Consider the following 16,922-nt stretch of genomic DNA (forward strand, 5'->3'; position numbering starts at 1 on the left):
GCAGGAACTCACTGTGCCGCAATAAGCAGTACTGCAAGACAGTGGCCTCCCTGCAAGAAGATGTGCATGCTTTAGTGCAGAGACTGGTCAAGAAAGCCTGCAAGCACACCGACTCTGCAGTGGCTCTCTATTACTTCAGGTGAGTGTTCACAAGGAGCACCTCTACTGATGCTGTGAGATCTGAGCAGGTGTGATGCTTTGTGTTAAGAGGTCTGGGAAGCAAGAGCCTTGGAGAAGGCTTCATACCAGCATCTGTGTCTTACATGAGGACTAGTCAGTCCTGGCAGTCTGAAGCATTGTCAAATATCTCTATTTTTTGGTGATTGTCTTTTATAGCTTCTGTGATACAGAAATGGTCTGGTAGAGTGTTGTTGCTGCTGGTGGGAAATGCATTCTTGTGGCTTACTCTGGGAGTAATGCAGTGTGTGTGCTTCAGTGGGAGATGAGTGTAATTCCTAATCAACCTGTGATGGTTGTTCTTTAAATGCAGTGTCTACTGTCTCCACGATAGCACAGTGAGGGCAATAGCCATCGACTCCTGACTGTATGTGCCAGTATTTTCTCCTTTGCTGCAGAATAGAGGAAAATTAGGATAAGCCAGATACATGTTTGTTAGAAAGATGAGTGATCTGGCTGTTCTGTGGTGTAAATAGGAGTGTTATTTACCAGCAGGCTCTCTTGTGATGTGCAGCCAGTTTCATGAGGGCTTTCATACTCAATCTGGGATTTTTCAGCTCAGGTGTGTGTGCAGTGGGTACCATGTTGCACGGTCAACCCAGTGCCATTGGACATTCTTGGCTGTGCAGCACATCCCCCCATGGCTGTGCAGGAAACATGGTACTTCTGGCAACATGGGGCTGGCTGTGTATGTTGCATGGTTCCCTGACAGCTTCCCAGCAGTGGCAGTCCTCAGTGGAGCAGTGCCCAGTAAATACTGCATTTTCTACAAGCACAGAGCTCTGCATGCTCTCCCAGTGGAGAATTCTCCAGCCTGAGTTCTCCAGCACATGGCATCTGAGGCTGAGGCCGGGCTGCAGCACTGGCTGAGCTGTGCAGGCTCAGAAATCCTGGGCTAGGTGCAGAACTCCTCCAGCAGTGCCAGTCAAAAGCATGAGCTTGAGGAAACCTGGCTGACAGTGGGGATGTCTGACTGTGATGGCACAAAATTAAATGATTCAGCTTCCTAAGATTTCTTTGTCTTTAGGTCTGGCCAGAGTGGGTTAGATTGAGAGAAGAGACCCTCTCAAATTCAGTAACCATCTTTGCTACAGAGTGAGCTGCCTGCGCCCCTTGGCCTCTGCCCTTGGGTAGCTTCACTGTGGCACTGTGGTAACTGCTGTGTTCTCCTGTTTTCTTTCGTAGTGCCTCATTATACCTGCTCAAAGTGTTGAAAGGAAACACATCATCAACTCTTCCTCCCCCTGAGCCTGAGAAACAGAGTGACAGCAGAGCGAAGCAGGCGTGTCAGGTAAGACGTGAGGCTGCTCCTGAGGATTTTTTTTTGCTGGTAAAGCTGCATTACCTGGTTCTGCTGGTGGTGGGCCTTGTTCATTGTCACTGGGCCTGCTGCTTGCAGGTACCTGTCTACCTGATTTCCATGACACTGGAAAGTTCTCCATCCCTTTCTGGCCCTCACCCTCCTGGCTTTCACCCTTTCCTGCCTGCTTGCCCATAGGCAGAGGGGCTGCTGATTCAGTGGATCCAGTTTGATATCCAAAGAAGCCTCATGTGTATTTGTGCTGTTCTCCTCCCTGATTTGCTGGTTTTTCCATTAAACTCCTGGCAGTCACTCTTGAGTTTTTTCCAGAGGGTGCTGAGGAGCAGGAAGACACAGAACAGTGGTGGATGAGAGTAAACTCCTATTCCCCTGAGGTTTGGACTGAGGTGAAGAGTGTGTGGAGCAGCCCTGATCTCGGTGGTAGTTGTTTGGAGGGAGACTTCATGTGATTGTGCTACAGGTGTCCATTACTGGGAGACCCTTAGTCTGATCCCCTTTCACCTACTGTCTCTGCTGCATTTCACAGGTCTCAGAGTATGGTGACCCTTTATACTGGGCAGCCCACTCCAGTCACCTCCACTAGAAACGTAGCAAGCAGTGTCTCAGTCTCACCAGCTGACCCTGGCCTTGCCTCTGAACCCCTCAAATTGAGCACAGGAATTAGTGCCTTAATCTTGCATCTTGTGGGGTAGAAAAGTAAAAAGAGCTCCCTCATGGAAATTACACACATTGAGGTATTACTGGAGGCTGAAAAGACAGCCAGTGTTTCTAGGGCTTAGGGAGAAGTGGAGGGTGTTAATTCAAGGAGCTCCTGTGCAGTGCTGGGCCTTCTGTGAAAGTAAAACAAAATGGGAGATGTGGGGGTAATACAAACAACATTCTTTACTTTGAGGCTAGAGTGAGGCATGCTTCACAGCATCCTTGTGCAGTTTCACAGGGAAATTTTACTTCTCTTATTCCAATGGGAGCAGAACTCTGGTCCTGAGCAGGCAGGGACAGAGCCAGCAGCTGACATGAGCTGCCAGTTTGAGGGAAGTGACAGCTCAGTTCATGTGATGCTGCTGATGCTGACATTGTGTTGAGTCCAGGGAGATTTTGCAGTGGGGAACCAGAGACAGAGGTGTTGTGTGTTTCCAGTGAGCTGTGCTTCGTGAGCATAATTTGGAGCTTTTTAATGAGCAGGAAAGTGGAACTAGAGCAGACACTAGGATGTAGTAGCCAAATTTATGGAAAAAACTATAGAAGAATTTTTTTTCAGTAAATGTATGCATGGAAGGAGAAATCAGTTATTTCCCCTGCAGATGTGTGTGTCAAATAAGTGTTGAGTCACTCAACTAGAAAAACTGAGGTAATATTTCAAGACCCATCTTCCTTGTTCCACTTCAGCCTGTGTTCAGCTGCAGAAGCACTGGGAGTTTGACCTGAGAATGGGACACCACGTTAACTTGGCTTTAGATTTCCATGGAGCCATGGAAAAATTCCTTGGGCAGAGGTTCGCTGCTGTGAAGATTACAGCTTTTTCCTCCTGGGCCCTAATTTTTCACCCTACCCAAAAAGCAGTACTTCCTGGCAGTATGAGAACAGTCAGGAACATTGGGATGCAGTGCTCCACACTTGGCTCTTCAGTGACTCCTGTTTGTTTAGATCCATGTAGCCTGAGCAGGTCTCAGCTGGTTGCTGTGTGTCTGGGATTCTTGTTCCCCACCAGAGGGGGATATTGGAGCATGGACACAGTTTTGGGATTGCTGGATCCCTGATCAGTGCTAGGGCTTGTCTGCTGAGTACCTAGGAGTCCTGGACATAGGTGGTAAGTCTATGTAGATACAGGTATGTACATACACTGAAATCTACAGATACATATGGCTCTTCACCATGTGCACAGCCCAGCCACTGCTGGGCTGCTACGATGGGCTTGCAGTGCCCTCTGAGCCTCGTGTGCTAGATGTGCCAATCACAAACCTAGAGCACAGCCCACACTACATGGAGTGTGTGTAGTCCTACTAGAAAGCTGTGCTGCCCTTCAGTGACGAGGTCATATGGCAGTCAGTGCCTGGGAGAGCACATTTGGGGCCCACTTGGCTGTTTATTCGTGGTTCTGTGTCATATCTCAAGCATACCTAGTTGTTGGAAAAACCTCTTAGAACTGATGAAAATTAATTTATTCACTGTTAGTGATTCATTCTTGTGTTTCACTGGAAATGCTTTTGTTCTGTTTTCTTCCCTACAGCTTTTGAACCCAGGCTGTTTGAATGTGAAGAAGGTGGCTGTTATCTATCAGCAGGCCCTGACCCAGTTCCTCAGCAAACGGAACAGTCCCCTTACATGCTCCATGTTCCATGATCTCTTCAAACGCTTCCCAGTAAGTGCTGCTGGCTGTGTGCTGTGTTGTCTTCTGCTGGCTCCAAAGTAGGATTATAATTCTGGGGAAAGTAGGAAGAGAAACTTCGCTGCTTTATTGCAGACTTTTGAAATTGCTGTGAGGTTTCCTTGGGTTTTCACCTGCTCAAACTTTTAAACTCAGACTAAGTTTTTATAGCAGCACTGCAGGAGGCCAGGATCTCATTTATGGTTTGGACTGGGATAGTGCATGCAGAAAGCAGGTGAACAGCTGGCTGCTCTTTAAAACATAGTCTAAGAAGCTCTAATTTTTTACCAGTATTCAAGACAACATGGATGAGCAAGGTAAAACAAAGGCAAAACAGGTCACCTTGTCTGAACAACCAGTGTACCTCCTGTCCAGCTCTTCTTCCACTGCATGCTCAGTTTCTCAGTTTTCTTCCAAGAAGGCTGAGGAGTGTAAAGTCTAATTGGAATCTAATCTTCAAGCCTGATATTCAGACAATGCAAGTGTCTGAAATGTTTGAGGAATTTCCTGCAAGCTTGACCCAAGCCTGGGGCTGGTCTCTTCTATGAGCACAGCCAGTTTTTAAGAAACAGGCCATGAGCCTGAATGTCATACAATTCTTCAGGAGTTTTTAGGTCAGAGCAAGCTAGAGACGACTGCCAGAAGCCCTTTCTCAAAACCTTTTAGAATTGATGTCTGACATGAGGGTGGGAAGAGATGTAGGCTTGTGTAACTGGGGCAGGATGCTTTCAGGCTCTGAGGACTCCATCCAGGAGAGACCCCATCCTCTGCTTGCCTGGTTTCTTAGGACACCAGCCCACGATGCCTCATACATAAGTTTAAGAAATGGAGGGAGAGCAGGGCTGTGTGTTGCCCACATGGGCAGCAAACTTTAGATCCCATCTGCATGTTTCTAAACCCTCTGGATTCCATATAACTATTCCTTGTAGAATTATCTTTTAAAATCACCACATCCACATGTCTTTCTAAATACCTCCAGGGATGGTGACTCAACCATTTCCCTGAGAAGCCTGTGCCAGTGCCTGACAACCCTTTCAGTGAAGAGATTTTTCCTTATACCTAATGTTAACCTCCCCTGGTGCAGCTTTAGGTCCTTTCCTTTTGTCTTGTCATTTGTTCCCTGGGATGAGACCAACCCACACCTGGTTACAACTCAACATGTTCTTCTTTGCCTGGGACTGGGGGTTCTGCACAAAGTGAATTGACACTACAGAAAGTGTCAGCCAGATGCAGACTTCAGTTTTCACTTGGCAGAACACAGGAGGTGGAAAATGCTTGCCTGATTTTTCCAGGTGAAAAGAGGTAAAGAGTTTTGCTGCTGCTTTTTGTTGTGATCAAGATTTCACTCAGAGCCGGTGTGAAAAAAGCTGTTAATTTTCAAATAAACTGTTGCTGATTTCTGGGCACTTATCTTTCTTGTGTCATTTTCTTCTTACTCAGGAGGCTGTGTAAAACATAGACTGCTTTGCTTGAAAAACAAACCTGTCAGCAAACCACTAATGAGAGACTGTGTCTTTCTTTGTTACAGATCATGTGTAAGCCATTAGTAGATACTCTTGTTGAGTTTATCACAGCAGCAGCCAGGCAACATCAGCAGGTAAGAATGAAAGTAAACAAACAAAGCTCTGTAGCAGTCTATCAGAGAAGTAACTTAAACACGGCAGCTCAGATGATTTTTAATATGTTTATAATATGCTTTTAGGGCTGCCCAGTTTAGGAAGTGGCTTCTGGGGTGGGGGCAGAGCTTTTGCAAATACTGCCTTGCTGCTTCAGGTGTGTGAAGTTGTGGAAGTGCCACACAATATGTCCACAGTCAAGGGGGCTCTTTGGTAGCATCTCCTTTAAAAACTGCCTGCAGCTTTCAGGGTTGAGGTCTTATTGTGGTATGGTTTGACTCCAGTTGCTTATATATATTCCTTGATGACTTCCTTCTTGGTAAGATGTTCCTTGGTATTAATGGAATATGCCTTAGTCCCTGCCTCCTCATGCTACCTCAAGGTCAGGTTCTTGAGTCTGTTCTGTGCCTTGCTACCTGTCCTGCATTTTAAAGTCTGTGTGCTGCTGTATTTCGTTTAAAACCACCTGTACCACAGATCTGGTTTTTGATGGTTGGTTGCCTGTGCCTGACTAACACAAAATTAGTGGAGCCTTATCAATAAAACATTGCAGGGTGAGTGCACAGCTCAGTGTTGCTGGAGCAGGGAATGAGGCCTGTCTGGATTTTCACTGCAGTGGGGGGGCCTTCCACACAGTTAATAACCAAAACCCCTCTAGGCCAGTAGCACTGTCTCAAGCTTTCCCACCCCCCAGCTGTACCCTGTGTCTGTCCCCTGCAGAAGTGCATCCTAGATTGATTTTCCTGTGTCATAAATAGCTGTTTTATTGTTTCTGATCATTGGAGGGAATGTGAAGGGGTAGGTATGTGTTTACAGTAGGGCTGCTTTACATTGTCAGTGTAAATTGCTGTTCAGACTGTTTTACCCAACAGAAATGGCTTTGATTTAAAGAAGACCCAAAAAAAAAAAAAAAAAAAAAAAAAAAAAAGAGTGAATTGAGCTATTAATAATTTCAGTGGATGGTAATAAGGATGTGTTACACAAACAACAAATTAATTGTAAGGCACATACTTGATCTCATCCTCAAGAGACCAGAACAGCATCCCAAGCAGACAGCTCCATTATGTGGAGCTTCCATTATCTTTGCTTCTCCACAGGGAATAGCATTCTCCTTCTACCAGGGCTTCCACCAAACTGCTTGAGCTTTGTTTGCAGAGCTTGTTTGCCTGTGGGTGGGAGGAGTAGGGGAGAACATGTGGAGTGTGTGGGAGCTGGGTACAGAACATGGACATCCTGCTGTTCAAATAAAGGCACATGGAGAGTGAGCTCTGGAAAGCCTGTGGAGCTTGCAGTTGCAGCTTTACATTTTTTATGCAGTGCTTCCTTTTCAGGAATTCTGGCTTCCCAGCATCAACTGTCCAGTTTGTCAGGTTTTCAGTTAAATTTTCCCACTGATTCTCAGTGCAAATATGTTTTGGTGGTATCCTAGTGGGTAGGGTAGAAGTCAAGCTAGGTGGGTATTTGTGGCAAAGTGATGTGGGTAAAGCAGAGGGGTAACTTCTCCCTGGCAACCTCTGGGAAAATGGGGTGGAAGGACTCAGCTTCCAAAAGGGCTGTACTAACTCAAGAGTCCTGAAAACACCAAAGGTCTCATGATACTCTGAATTTGACTAGCCCTGATGACTGAGAGGCAAGTGGGGTGGTCTTCCACTTTTGGCCCTGAATACTGGCTTCTAATCATTAAACTAGCTTAGTCCCAGGGACTGGAGGCTTAATTACTGTTCTGACACTCCTCTTGTTAGTGGTGATTGTTCTGGGTATGGCTGCTGCATCTGTATGAACAGCTAATCCCACTGGGATTCTGACTTCCTGGCTGTGCAGACAGCAGTAGCAGGGTGTCCCAGGGCCATGCCAGGTGGGAAGAGCCATGATGTGCACGGGAAGGTGGAGGCTCAGCTCTGGGCAGGTGTCTTGTGTTGGCCTGATAACAAACCCTGGGGCTCTGGCCCAGCAGGGCTGCTGGCCACTGTCCCAGCCAGCCTGGGGGAGAAGGAGATGCCCCTTCAGGTTGAGCTTTAAGGTAGTTGTGAACAAAATGAAAAAGTGATTAGTGAAGAGAATGTGAGGGGGCTGTTCCTTCCTCCTCACCCTATATACCTGGAAGTTTGTGAGAGCAGCATGGAGCCAGGGGGTCTGTTCCACATCTCCTCTCAGCCAGACTGGTCCTTATTTTTAGGGCCTCTAAGTAAGATCTTGTGGCCACTGGCCTACATGCCCAGCTCTTACTTCAAGAAGCTCTGCTCTTGCTGGGGCCTCTAGTGTAAAGTTAAATGTGGTCATTAAGTGATTCCCCTGGACCAGCCTGGCTGTAGGTGGTTTGCAGAACACTGTACAGCAAGGCATGGGCCTGCATGAGGTCTGGTTAAGAAACAGCAAACCTGGACTGTGTGTGCACTGTTGTTCCTGAGCCTGCTGCTGTGGGCTGCTGCAGGTGTGTCAAACTCAGTTTCTGGGCAGAGGTAACAGAGAAGATCCTGTGGGAAATGCAGGAGCCATTCAGATGCTGCTCAGCTGGCACTGGCTTGGAAAGGAGCAGTCTGGCCTCTCCAGCCCCAGCCCTTAGTCCTGGGGACCTCAGTGCCTGCCTGCTGCTCAGGTGTTTGTGCATTTACATCACAAAATGGGACATGAGGACGATTTGGCTGAAAGCTTATCTTGCCCTAGCACACATCGTTTTTTTTTTTCCCCCTTTTGCCATGTTAAAGTTAACTTCAGTCAATTCACTTACAGCAGAGGGACAGTCTGTTCAGGGGCAGGAGTGTCTGGGTGAAAGCTGTGACTTATTTCATCAGAGGCAATGCTCATTAACATGGAGTTATGACTTCTGTGAAGTCAGTACAACAATATTGTAAAGGAGAGGCTGTATGTGGACTGTTGGCTGTAGCTGATGATCCAGGCAACTGGGTCTTGCACTGCTACAGCCTTTCTGTGCATCCTGTTTCCCTCAGCTGGTCACCTCTAAAACCTGGAGAGCAGCAAACCCTCAGCAGCAATGCTGTGTCTTTACAAGCAGAGGTGTTTGCAGCTGTTGGATGGGTCTTGCAGGTCTTTCTGGGAGCTACTTTCCTTTGCCCTGGGTGTTTGCTGTAGAGTAGGGTGTTCTGGGGATATTCAAAGGTTGCATCTTAATGCAGAATTTAGCAAAAGAAAAGGAAGCTTTAAAACTTTAGCTAGTGTGACTGACATTGTCAGCCCTTTTCCTCTGACACTGTTCCTACATGCCTAAAGGAGCAGTGATGTTGTTCAGCTCCATGTTGAAGTAATTTGTGAGATAAAACAACACTTCATGGGGGGTGAGAGCTCTCAAGGCAGTTTTAATCGTGGCTCACAGTGATAGGGTTGGTAGGATTTCTTAGCAGTAAACTCAACCTGTGTAACAAATTTTAAACTGGAAAGGTGAATTTGCAGTGGTCTTACTGAGACTGAAGCTTGTACCTGTGGCCAAGTTCTGCTCCTCTGATGTTACTGCTGGGGCACAGATGCCTGTGGGAGACAGTAATGCAGCAGTTTCCCTGGAAAAGGAAAGAGATGGAGAGATTGGTGTTATTTGTGAGTGGGGAAACAAAGACAAGGGATGTTTTAACCAGGGAAGGGGGGTTGTCATCCCACCCTGAATTCATTCAGTACCTGTTTAAACCTCTACATCAGAAAGATACAGGATGTGTGTGACAGTGGATCTGCAAAACCACCTTGTTCCAGGCAGTTCATGCTTCTCAGCTGGATTTCTCACCCATTGTGAGACCACACTGGCTGCAGGACCCTGTGGCTCGTGCTCTGCTAGTTCAAATGCATTTTGCCTGTGGCAGCTGGTGCTCTGAATGCTCACTGATATTGGCTGGCCTGTTTTCAAACTCTGCCTTTCTTCAAGTGGGAAGTTTAAGTCCCAAACATGCCTGTGTGAAAGTTAAAATGCTTCAGGCTTTAAAAAAAATAATGTTTTGTTGTCACTCATTTATTGAACTGATAAATCTGGTGGGGTTTGTGATGGTTTGGGCAGATTTGTTTTGTTTTGCTTGTGGGGTTTTTAATTTTCTTTTTTTTCTACAGTAGCAGTTGGGATCCCTTTCACAAACTTTTGTTGATCCTTGCCATCCCATATGTATGTTAGACCAACATATAACTTAAGGCTGTATTGTCTTCTCAGAATATGGCCTGCCTCATTCCTGCCATGTGTCCTTGCAGTGTTCTCTGTTGTAGAAAGAAGTGACTAGAAACTATACAAAATCACTTGATTGCAAGCAGCAGCTGTGAAGCTTTTCAAGAGGACCTTTAGAGTGGGAGAAGTGCTACAAGTTAAAGTAAAAAAAGGAAGAAAGAGGTAAAGAATGACTTTGTAGTGCAGTCTGATCTAAGTTGTTGAATGCAGTTCTGCAGACTGAGGTCCTAAGAGTCAGTCACACTGTGACCTTGTCCTTGCAGAAGTGTCTTCAGTGGTAGGAGGTGGAGCCAGTGCCCACATCACAATCTTTTGGTACATCCAGGCAGGTGTGAGAGCTTTCCCATACAGACAAGGTGCTGCACCAGAGTGAAGCAGCTACCATTCCTGGAATGCCTGTCACACACTGGTGCTCCCAGTGGCTCAGGCACAAACGGCAACTGGGGAAAGACACCCCAGGGATAACTGGTATGGGAAAATGACAAGCCATCACAGGTGGAGCTTGCATTATCCCTTGGAGTTGTCCTGGTGCTAGTGAATTGTGCTAAGTGTCTGGCACAGATAATCTTACTGGCAGTGCAGTTAGCCAGCAGAACGTGTGTGGTGCTGACAGCATGGGGGAGGCTTGTGCTGTTTCATGGATGAGGGATGTTCCTGTCAGCCTGATGTCTTCCACAAGCACTAAACATATTCTCTCAAATACTGTTTGGAGAAAAACATGTATGAGCTAGTTCTCACTTCCTCCTCTCTTAGGACAATTCATTCTTACTGCTGCAGTTGCTTTCCGGGAGACCTTGACCTTCAAATTATTTCCTTGTGCCTGTTTCAGTGGGTGTAGTGTTGCTCTTTCAATATGCACAAAAGCGTGGTTTTTTAGATTGTGCTGATGGAGCATAAACCAGGGATCAAGATGTGTTTAATTTAATGATTATTGCATGACTCAGCTACATACCAGAACCCTCCTGAGCCTTAGGTGAGGAATGTCTTCCTGGTTTATTTTTAGCTGTATTGGTCTGATGAGCAGAGCCACAGTAACATCTAATTCTGTAATTGTGCAGTCCTGGGCTGTCCCTGGGCTGATGCTGTTGCAGCACAAACCCCTCAGTGCTGCACTGGTAATTGTGGTGAGGTTCTCACTGCAGTATCCCCCCATTCCCACATATGAGGACTGGATGAGTCCATGAATTAATGTTTCTACCCTAAAAACTCCCTGTGGGCGTGAGGATCAGGTGGAGGTGGTGTGGCTCGCTGCACTGCAGTACCCAGGTGTGCTGCTGATGCAGGCTCCTGCAGGCAAGGGCACCTGCCAGCTCCCAACTGGAAACAGGCTCTGGAGCACAGCCTCTCTGGAAGTCTGGCCTGGAAAAGCTGTGCTTTTCCGTGAGAAGTCCAGCTTGTTGGCCAGCAGTATTGGAACCAGTTTGGAAATGAGCACTAATAAATGAAAATTACTACTGCCAGGAGTAAGGTGTTGTCACCATCTTGCTCATGGCAGACACTTAAAACCTCTTCTAGTGTGAAACTTTTTCCATGGGTCTGCAGAAATGGTTTCATATCCATCCCTTGTTCTTTTCCTTTGGGAAAGGCACTGGGATTGTACACATCAACACAATTGCTAAGAGCCTCTGCAATTACTTTTGCACTGTGGTCACACGTCCATTTGAATACATTCCTGCCTTCTTATTTACATTCAAAGCTATATTGATTGAGGATGTTGCAGTAGCTGGAAGCATAATGAGGCTATATTTGTCCATCAAGTGAGTTTATTTTCTGTCATTTGGCTGGACCTCTGCAGAGCTGATGTAAGTGTAGAGCTATCATGAAACTAATAAAAGTAATTTTACTTAGTGTGGAAATGAGAATGGGCACTGAGACAGAGTTCAAAATGTCATCTTATGTCATACAGATTCATTAGTATTTCAGAATGTGTTTTTATGAAGCTGTCTGTGACAAGGAACTCTTTAAGATCTATCTAACAGAGAGTGTATTTTAGGTAAGTTGCTAATTAATCTTGGTGCTTTGGCAGTCTTCCTAAAGGGATCAAACATATATAGATATAATTTTACAGAACTGAAGCAGGTCTGTGCCAGAGCTGCCGTCACCAGAAGAGTAAAATATGATCCCAAATTCCTGCCAAAAAGGACTTGGCTGGTTGATAGTTGTCCTTCTGAACAGTTTATGTTCTATGTAAATATCTAAGTTAAAAATTAGTTAAAGTTTAATACAGCAAGAGCAGTAAAAGTGCTGCAAAGCCTCAGAAGCCAGCACCCCTCTGTGTGATTGTTTGGGAGTATTTCACTTCATGCTGGGGGAGATGAATGGATCCCCCACATTAATGCACCGTGCCCTGCCTGTGTGCTCACAGATAGCTGCCAGCAGGTCGTAGAGGAAGAGCTTGTTATGGAACATTTTGCATAAGCTGTTACTAAAAATGAAGCAAAATAAACCTCCCCAGATAAGAACCAGCACCAGTTCAGCTCTACCTCCTTTGCATGAGGAATGAGCACTGGGCAGGCAGCTGGTGAGAAATGAGCAACAGGCCATGAGTGAAAGGCTCCCTTCCTTCAGAGCATCCTCTGTCCCTTGGTGCAGGTCAGACACCCTGAGCCTGTGTCCTCTGTCAAGTTGTCACTGGTGGTCAGACCTTCAGAAGGTGAACTGTCCCCAGGCAGTGAGATCCAAGGGATGCAGTGCTGGAGAGGCTGTTGCTTGTCAAATCTATCCTTTTCATCTTCCTTGGTTCAGTATGTGCCCTCTCCTCAATAAAAAGAGATCATTTGCAGCTGGAAGATCTGTCAAACTGACATGCTTTGGCTCCAGACAGTGTCCTGTTCCTGTTTTTGTTTTGTGTAAGGTGATGGTCAAGGAGAGTCTTGTGTTTTGCAAGGTGAAGCTGAACTATGGGTGGGTTCTTGGACATTTTTGATGTATTTCATCACAAGCCAGCAAGTCCTGTGACATGAACTAGCTCTAGATATGTAAACTGTCCACTGAAGTTGAAGGAGAACAGTTAAATGCTTTGCTGGGTCAGAGCCACAGTGCTCTATATTTTTGTATAGAGATTTTAAGTTCCCAGACTTTTAGGATGGTTGTGCATGTGGATTATTGCATCCCAACCTTGCATTTTTGAGAGTGTTTCTTGCAGTGGGATTGTGCAGAAAAAACACTTTCCTTTGGTGAGCTGGAGAACATTGACAGCATCTATAAATAGTCTGTGATGTTCTTTGGAACGGTGTCTGATGCACAGCAAAACGTGGCTCCCTGAGGAATTGCTTTCTAAGCTGTGTTTCTCTCTTACCTGTGTGAGATGGTTGAAAATTTAAAAAGCTGTGTTTAAATTTTTCAGGTCCTCCTGACTGCATTTAAAGCTGAGTGCCTGAAATCCCGTGGCATGAGTTTTCACTTGTATTTGCATTGAGAACTTGGTGTGCTTGTGGTGTATTTCAGTTCAGTGTGGGACCTGCAGGGTCCCTTGGGAGCATCATGCATGTTGTGAGCTGTTTATGTTTGTTTGTTTTTCCTTCATACAGGTTTTTTTTTTGTTGTTGTTGTACTTCTTGGTACTTTCTAGTGGCCTCTCTCTTTTGCCAGAAGTGTCTAGCAGACAGTTGCCCGCATTGCCCACAAACAAATCCATAGTGATACCAGCATTAATTGACTGGCACAGAGACACTGTCCTGTTATCTTTATATTCCACCATACTCAATGTAGCACAAGCAGAACATGAAAAAGCTTCTGTTTGCCTCTTTGTTGTGATTCTGGAGATCTAGGCTGTATTTATTCTGCTAACTGCCGTTCAGCTGATTGTGTTGATGATCATGTAGCAAATCCTCAGTAATGGAGGAAACATTCTAGTTTGTTGCTGGGAAGAAATAAGAAAATTAAAAGGTCACATAAACTAATTCTTGCTGTAGAGACAGCTGCTGGTAAGAGCTGTCCAAGGAGGAAAGTGCTCCAGAGCAGTAACAGCCCTGCATGTAGGATGGACTTGCTGAGTTAGATCTAAACCATATTGCAGTGATTTTCCAACTCTGAGTAATTTCCTAGCCTACTAAATTAAACTTGCCATCTGACACATGGGGAGTTGATAGTTTTTAAAAAGTGAGTTGATAGATTTCAAAAAGTGATTGAACCACCCAAGTGTGTTGTGCTCAGCCTCCCAAACACAGCCCCTCCAACAGTTTGAGGAGTAGGTGTTTGTGTGGAGCAAATGGGAAAAGTTTGCTCGGAGATAAGGTTATTGCCATGTATTTAATAACAGCATAACAAACACAGGAGGGGAGGAATTGGCTGTGGTGTGAGAAAATGAGCTACTCTCAGTCATATGGACTCAAGATATATTAATGTTGCAAAATAAAAAAAAAAAAATCAGGATAGAATCCTGTTGAAGTTCTGGGGAACGATTTATGCTCTCTTTACAGTGAGATCTTGGTGTGGGAGTACTAGGAGGTGTGTTGGAAGGGTGTTTTGTTGGCAAGTGAAAAAAGATTAGGGCCTCTGCAGCATAAAATGAAATGCCAATCTGGGCTCTGCTCACTGACAAGGATGTCCCAAAGTGTTTGTGGCAGGTCCGTTTTTGTTTTAGTATGGGGGTGTGGCAGTAGTGGGGTCTGGCTGCTTCTCTTTCTGTTCTCCCTTGGCACATATTAAAATGCCACTCTGCAAAGGTTGAAGGACAAGAAAGGAGTTCAGGTATCTCTGCAGGATTTCTCAGCAGCCTCCATACAGAACAGGGTTTCCAGCCCTGTCCCACTTCTCAAGGGGACTGTGTCCTCTGTCTTGTCATCCTGCCTCTCTCAGTGGATTCTGCAAAATGAAAAGAGGGCTGCTGGTGAGCATCCAAAACAATGAATCCTCAAAATTCAACCCAGTACAATTTCCAATTTTTTTTTTTTTTTTTTGCTTAGCAATGCTTTTTATTTCAATATTCCAAGCTAACAATTTTACTGAAGTGCAAGTACCTTTTTTTTATACTGTATGAAGGCTAAACTTCAGTGGTTGATGTTTGAGTTAATTGGAATTTTAATTTCTCACTATCTGCTGATAAATATTCTCAAAAGATGAAAACCTTTGTTCTTGCAACATCAAGCCTGGTCTGGTGTATCAGGGGCAGCAGCTAAAAGCACACAGTGCCTAGGCAACATGGGCTTTTTTTAAATGTGTGCTGCTCTTAAATCTCCTAAATTATTAAATTAGACTTCAGCAAAGTCTCCTTAAATAGGCTGCATTATGCTGTAGCTGCCTTCTGAATTGCCTCAAGAAAATCCTATTGCAAGTCTCTTCTGAACTGAGGGTTTTGCTGTGCAGAGGAGACAGCTGGATTGGAAAGTGTTGGGAGGAGCAGCGAGGGTAAGGCAACTGGGGACGGTTTTGGTCTTACCAAGGTGTGTGAGTAACTTGAGGTGTCAGTGGAGCCTCTTGGTGTTCAATACTGCAATATATAAGTAATAAATAAATAGAAATTGACAATTCCCCAGTTGGGGATGGGTTGGTTTGGGTTTTTTTCAAGAGGAAAGCCAGAGTTGAGAGAAAGGAGAGTCCCAGATGATTTCCTGAGAGCTTTCTTGTCATGTTTCTTTGAGCCTCAGATGCTGGGATGTCCTGCAAGAGTCTTGGCTTTGATTTCTTGACAAAAGAACATTTCTTGCTCTGATGTTTAGGGTGAGAAACTTGTAAAAGCAAAGTAGAAGTGCTCCAAAATAAACAGGGTCATATTAAGAAACCAAATTGTTTTAGATTATTTTTTAAAATTGTGACTGTATCCTTAACTTGGGAGAGAAGAAGAAAATGGGCATATTTTCTGATTATTATTTTTAATGTGGGAAAGGGAGGCTTGGTTGCATTCCACAGAATCCATTCCTGTTCTTTTCTCCTCTGGTCTCAGTATGTCCCGTGGTACCAGTATTCCCCACCAGGGTTTCACTCCTGTAACTGTGCATTACAGGAAGAGCAAAAAAACATCAGAGCTCATGGATGCTAATTTGTGCTCTGCTGCTGATTTATCTTGTGTCCTCATGGCTCACTTAATTATGGCATCTTTTCATTTTTCAAGAATTTAGGCTAATAATATATTGACTTTTTTTTTGGAGCAAAATATTTGTACTGATTGGCCTTTCTGATATGGTAAGTGGTTACCCTGGGGACAAATGAATCTCTGTGTTGACCAAAGCAGCAGTCCAATATCTGGATTGCTGTGTCCCAAGGGTCTGCCTGTTGGCCTCTGTGAATGAAGAGCACAAGGTTTTCCCTAGCCCTGAATGCTCACGAGGGGTGATTTTAGATGATTGGCTTTAAAGCATTTACAGCATGGTGTGGCAAAAGCTGATAGGCCAAGAAACACAGTGTATTGTAATTGGCTTCTGATTGTGATGGCATGAATTATAACATCTGTATTGTCTCACCCTTCACATGAGACTGAAAATAGAATAAAAGTTTTTAAAAGGCCTCTCAGTTACCCCATCTCTGGGCCAGAAATGAGTCCAACACTCACCATTTTGTTCTATGCCCGTGAAATACTCAGAGCTGGTATCTAATACCATCAGCCAGGCCTGGCCCAGGGGTCCTGTGTATTATTTTATATGTTTGTTATTTTGACTGCACAAATGTCCTGCAGACCCTTTATCTGAGGCAGAAAACCTGCCAGTGCAACCCACTATTTAACATGCAGGTATCTTCTGAAAAACTGCACTGTCAGATCTCTCTGTGGGTATGGTCTCCTCTCTACTCCCTTCAAAATATAGCAACTTCTTATTTGTAGCATTACATCTTGTTAGACTGTGGTGACCATAGGGGAAGGCTTTAATTTTTCTTCTAATTATTTTTTTGCCTCTCCTAGCAGCCAGCAGAGCAGTGCTTAAGGAAGCAGCTGCACCTGTGCACTCTTGTATTGGGCACAGATGTCCTGCTGTAATGAGCAGATTCTTCCAAATGGCCCCTCTGGTTAGTCAAGTGCAAGTTGAGGCTTTTCCTCTGGCAAGAACATCCTCCAGAGCACTGTTAGTAAGAGAACCAAGCATGGAAAAAGTCCATTCCTTGGCAGCAGTGAAGAGAATGTGATTTACAGAGTCCCTGGTTAGACAAAGTAATGTTGGTTTAGGGCATGAAGAAACCTGTGACTGAATGCTGTAGATATGGTCTGCAGGCTGTATGTGTAATCTGCCAGGACTGCTAGTCCTGGGATTTCTGCTGTCTCAAGTACATTTAAAACCCATCTGTTGTGACTGTGTCAGTGAAATCAATGAGTATCTTTACCTGTAGGGTCTGGACTGACACAACTCGTGCAGGTGC

The 16,922-nt window shown here is 45.0% G+C and overlaps 1 protein-coding gene across 1 annotated transcript in view; it reads left to right on the forward strand.

Moving 5' to 3' along the window:
* The window catches only part of MYBBP1A (MYB binding protein 1a), a 56,280-nt gene that overhangs the window by 16,279 nt on the left and 23,079 nt on the right, over positions 1-16,922 (forward strand). The window contains exons 20-23 of the mRNA XM_068210196.1: positions 5-139; positions 1,363-1,468; positions 3,726-3,857; positions 5,392-5,460. Coding sequence (XP_068066297.1) covers positions 5-139; positions 1,363-1,468; positions 3,726-3,857; positions 5,392-5,460 — 442 coding nt within the window. The remainder of the gene's footprint in view (positions 1-4; positions 140-1,362; positions 1,469-3,725; positions 3,858-5,391; positions 5,461-16,922) is intronic.

Source organism: Anomalospiza imberbis, chromosome 20 (assembly GCF_031753505.1).
Source record: "Anomalospiza imberbis isolate Cuckoo-Finch-1a 21T00152 chromosome 20, ASM3175350v1, whole genome shotgun sequence".
Classification (NCBI taxonomy): domain Eukaryota; kingdom Metazoa; phylum Chordata; class Aves; order Passeriformes; family Viduidae; genus Anomalospiza; species Anomalospiza imberbis.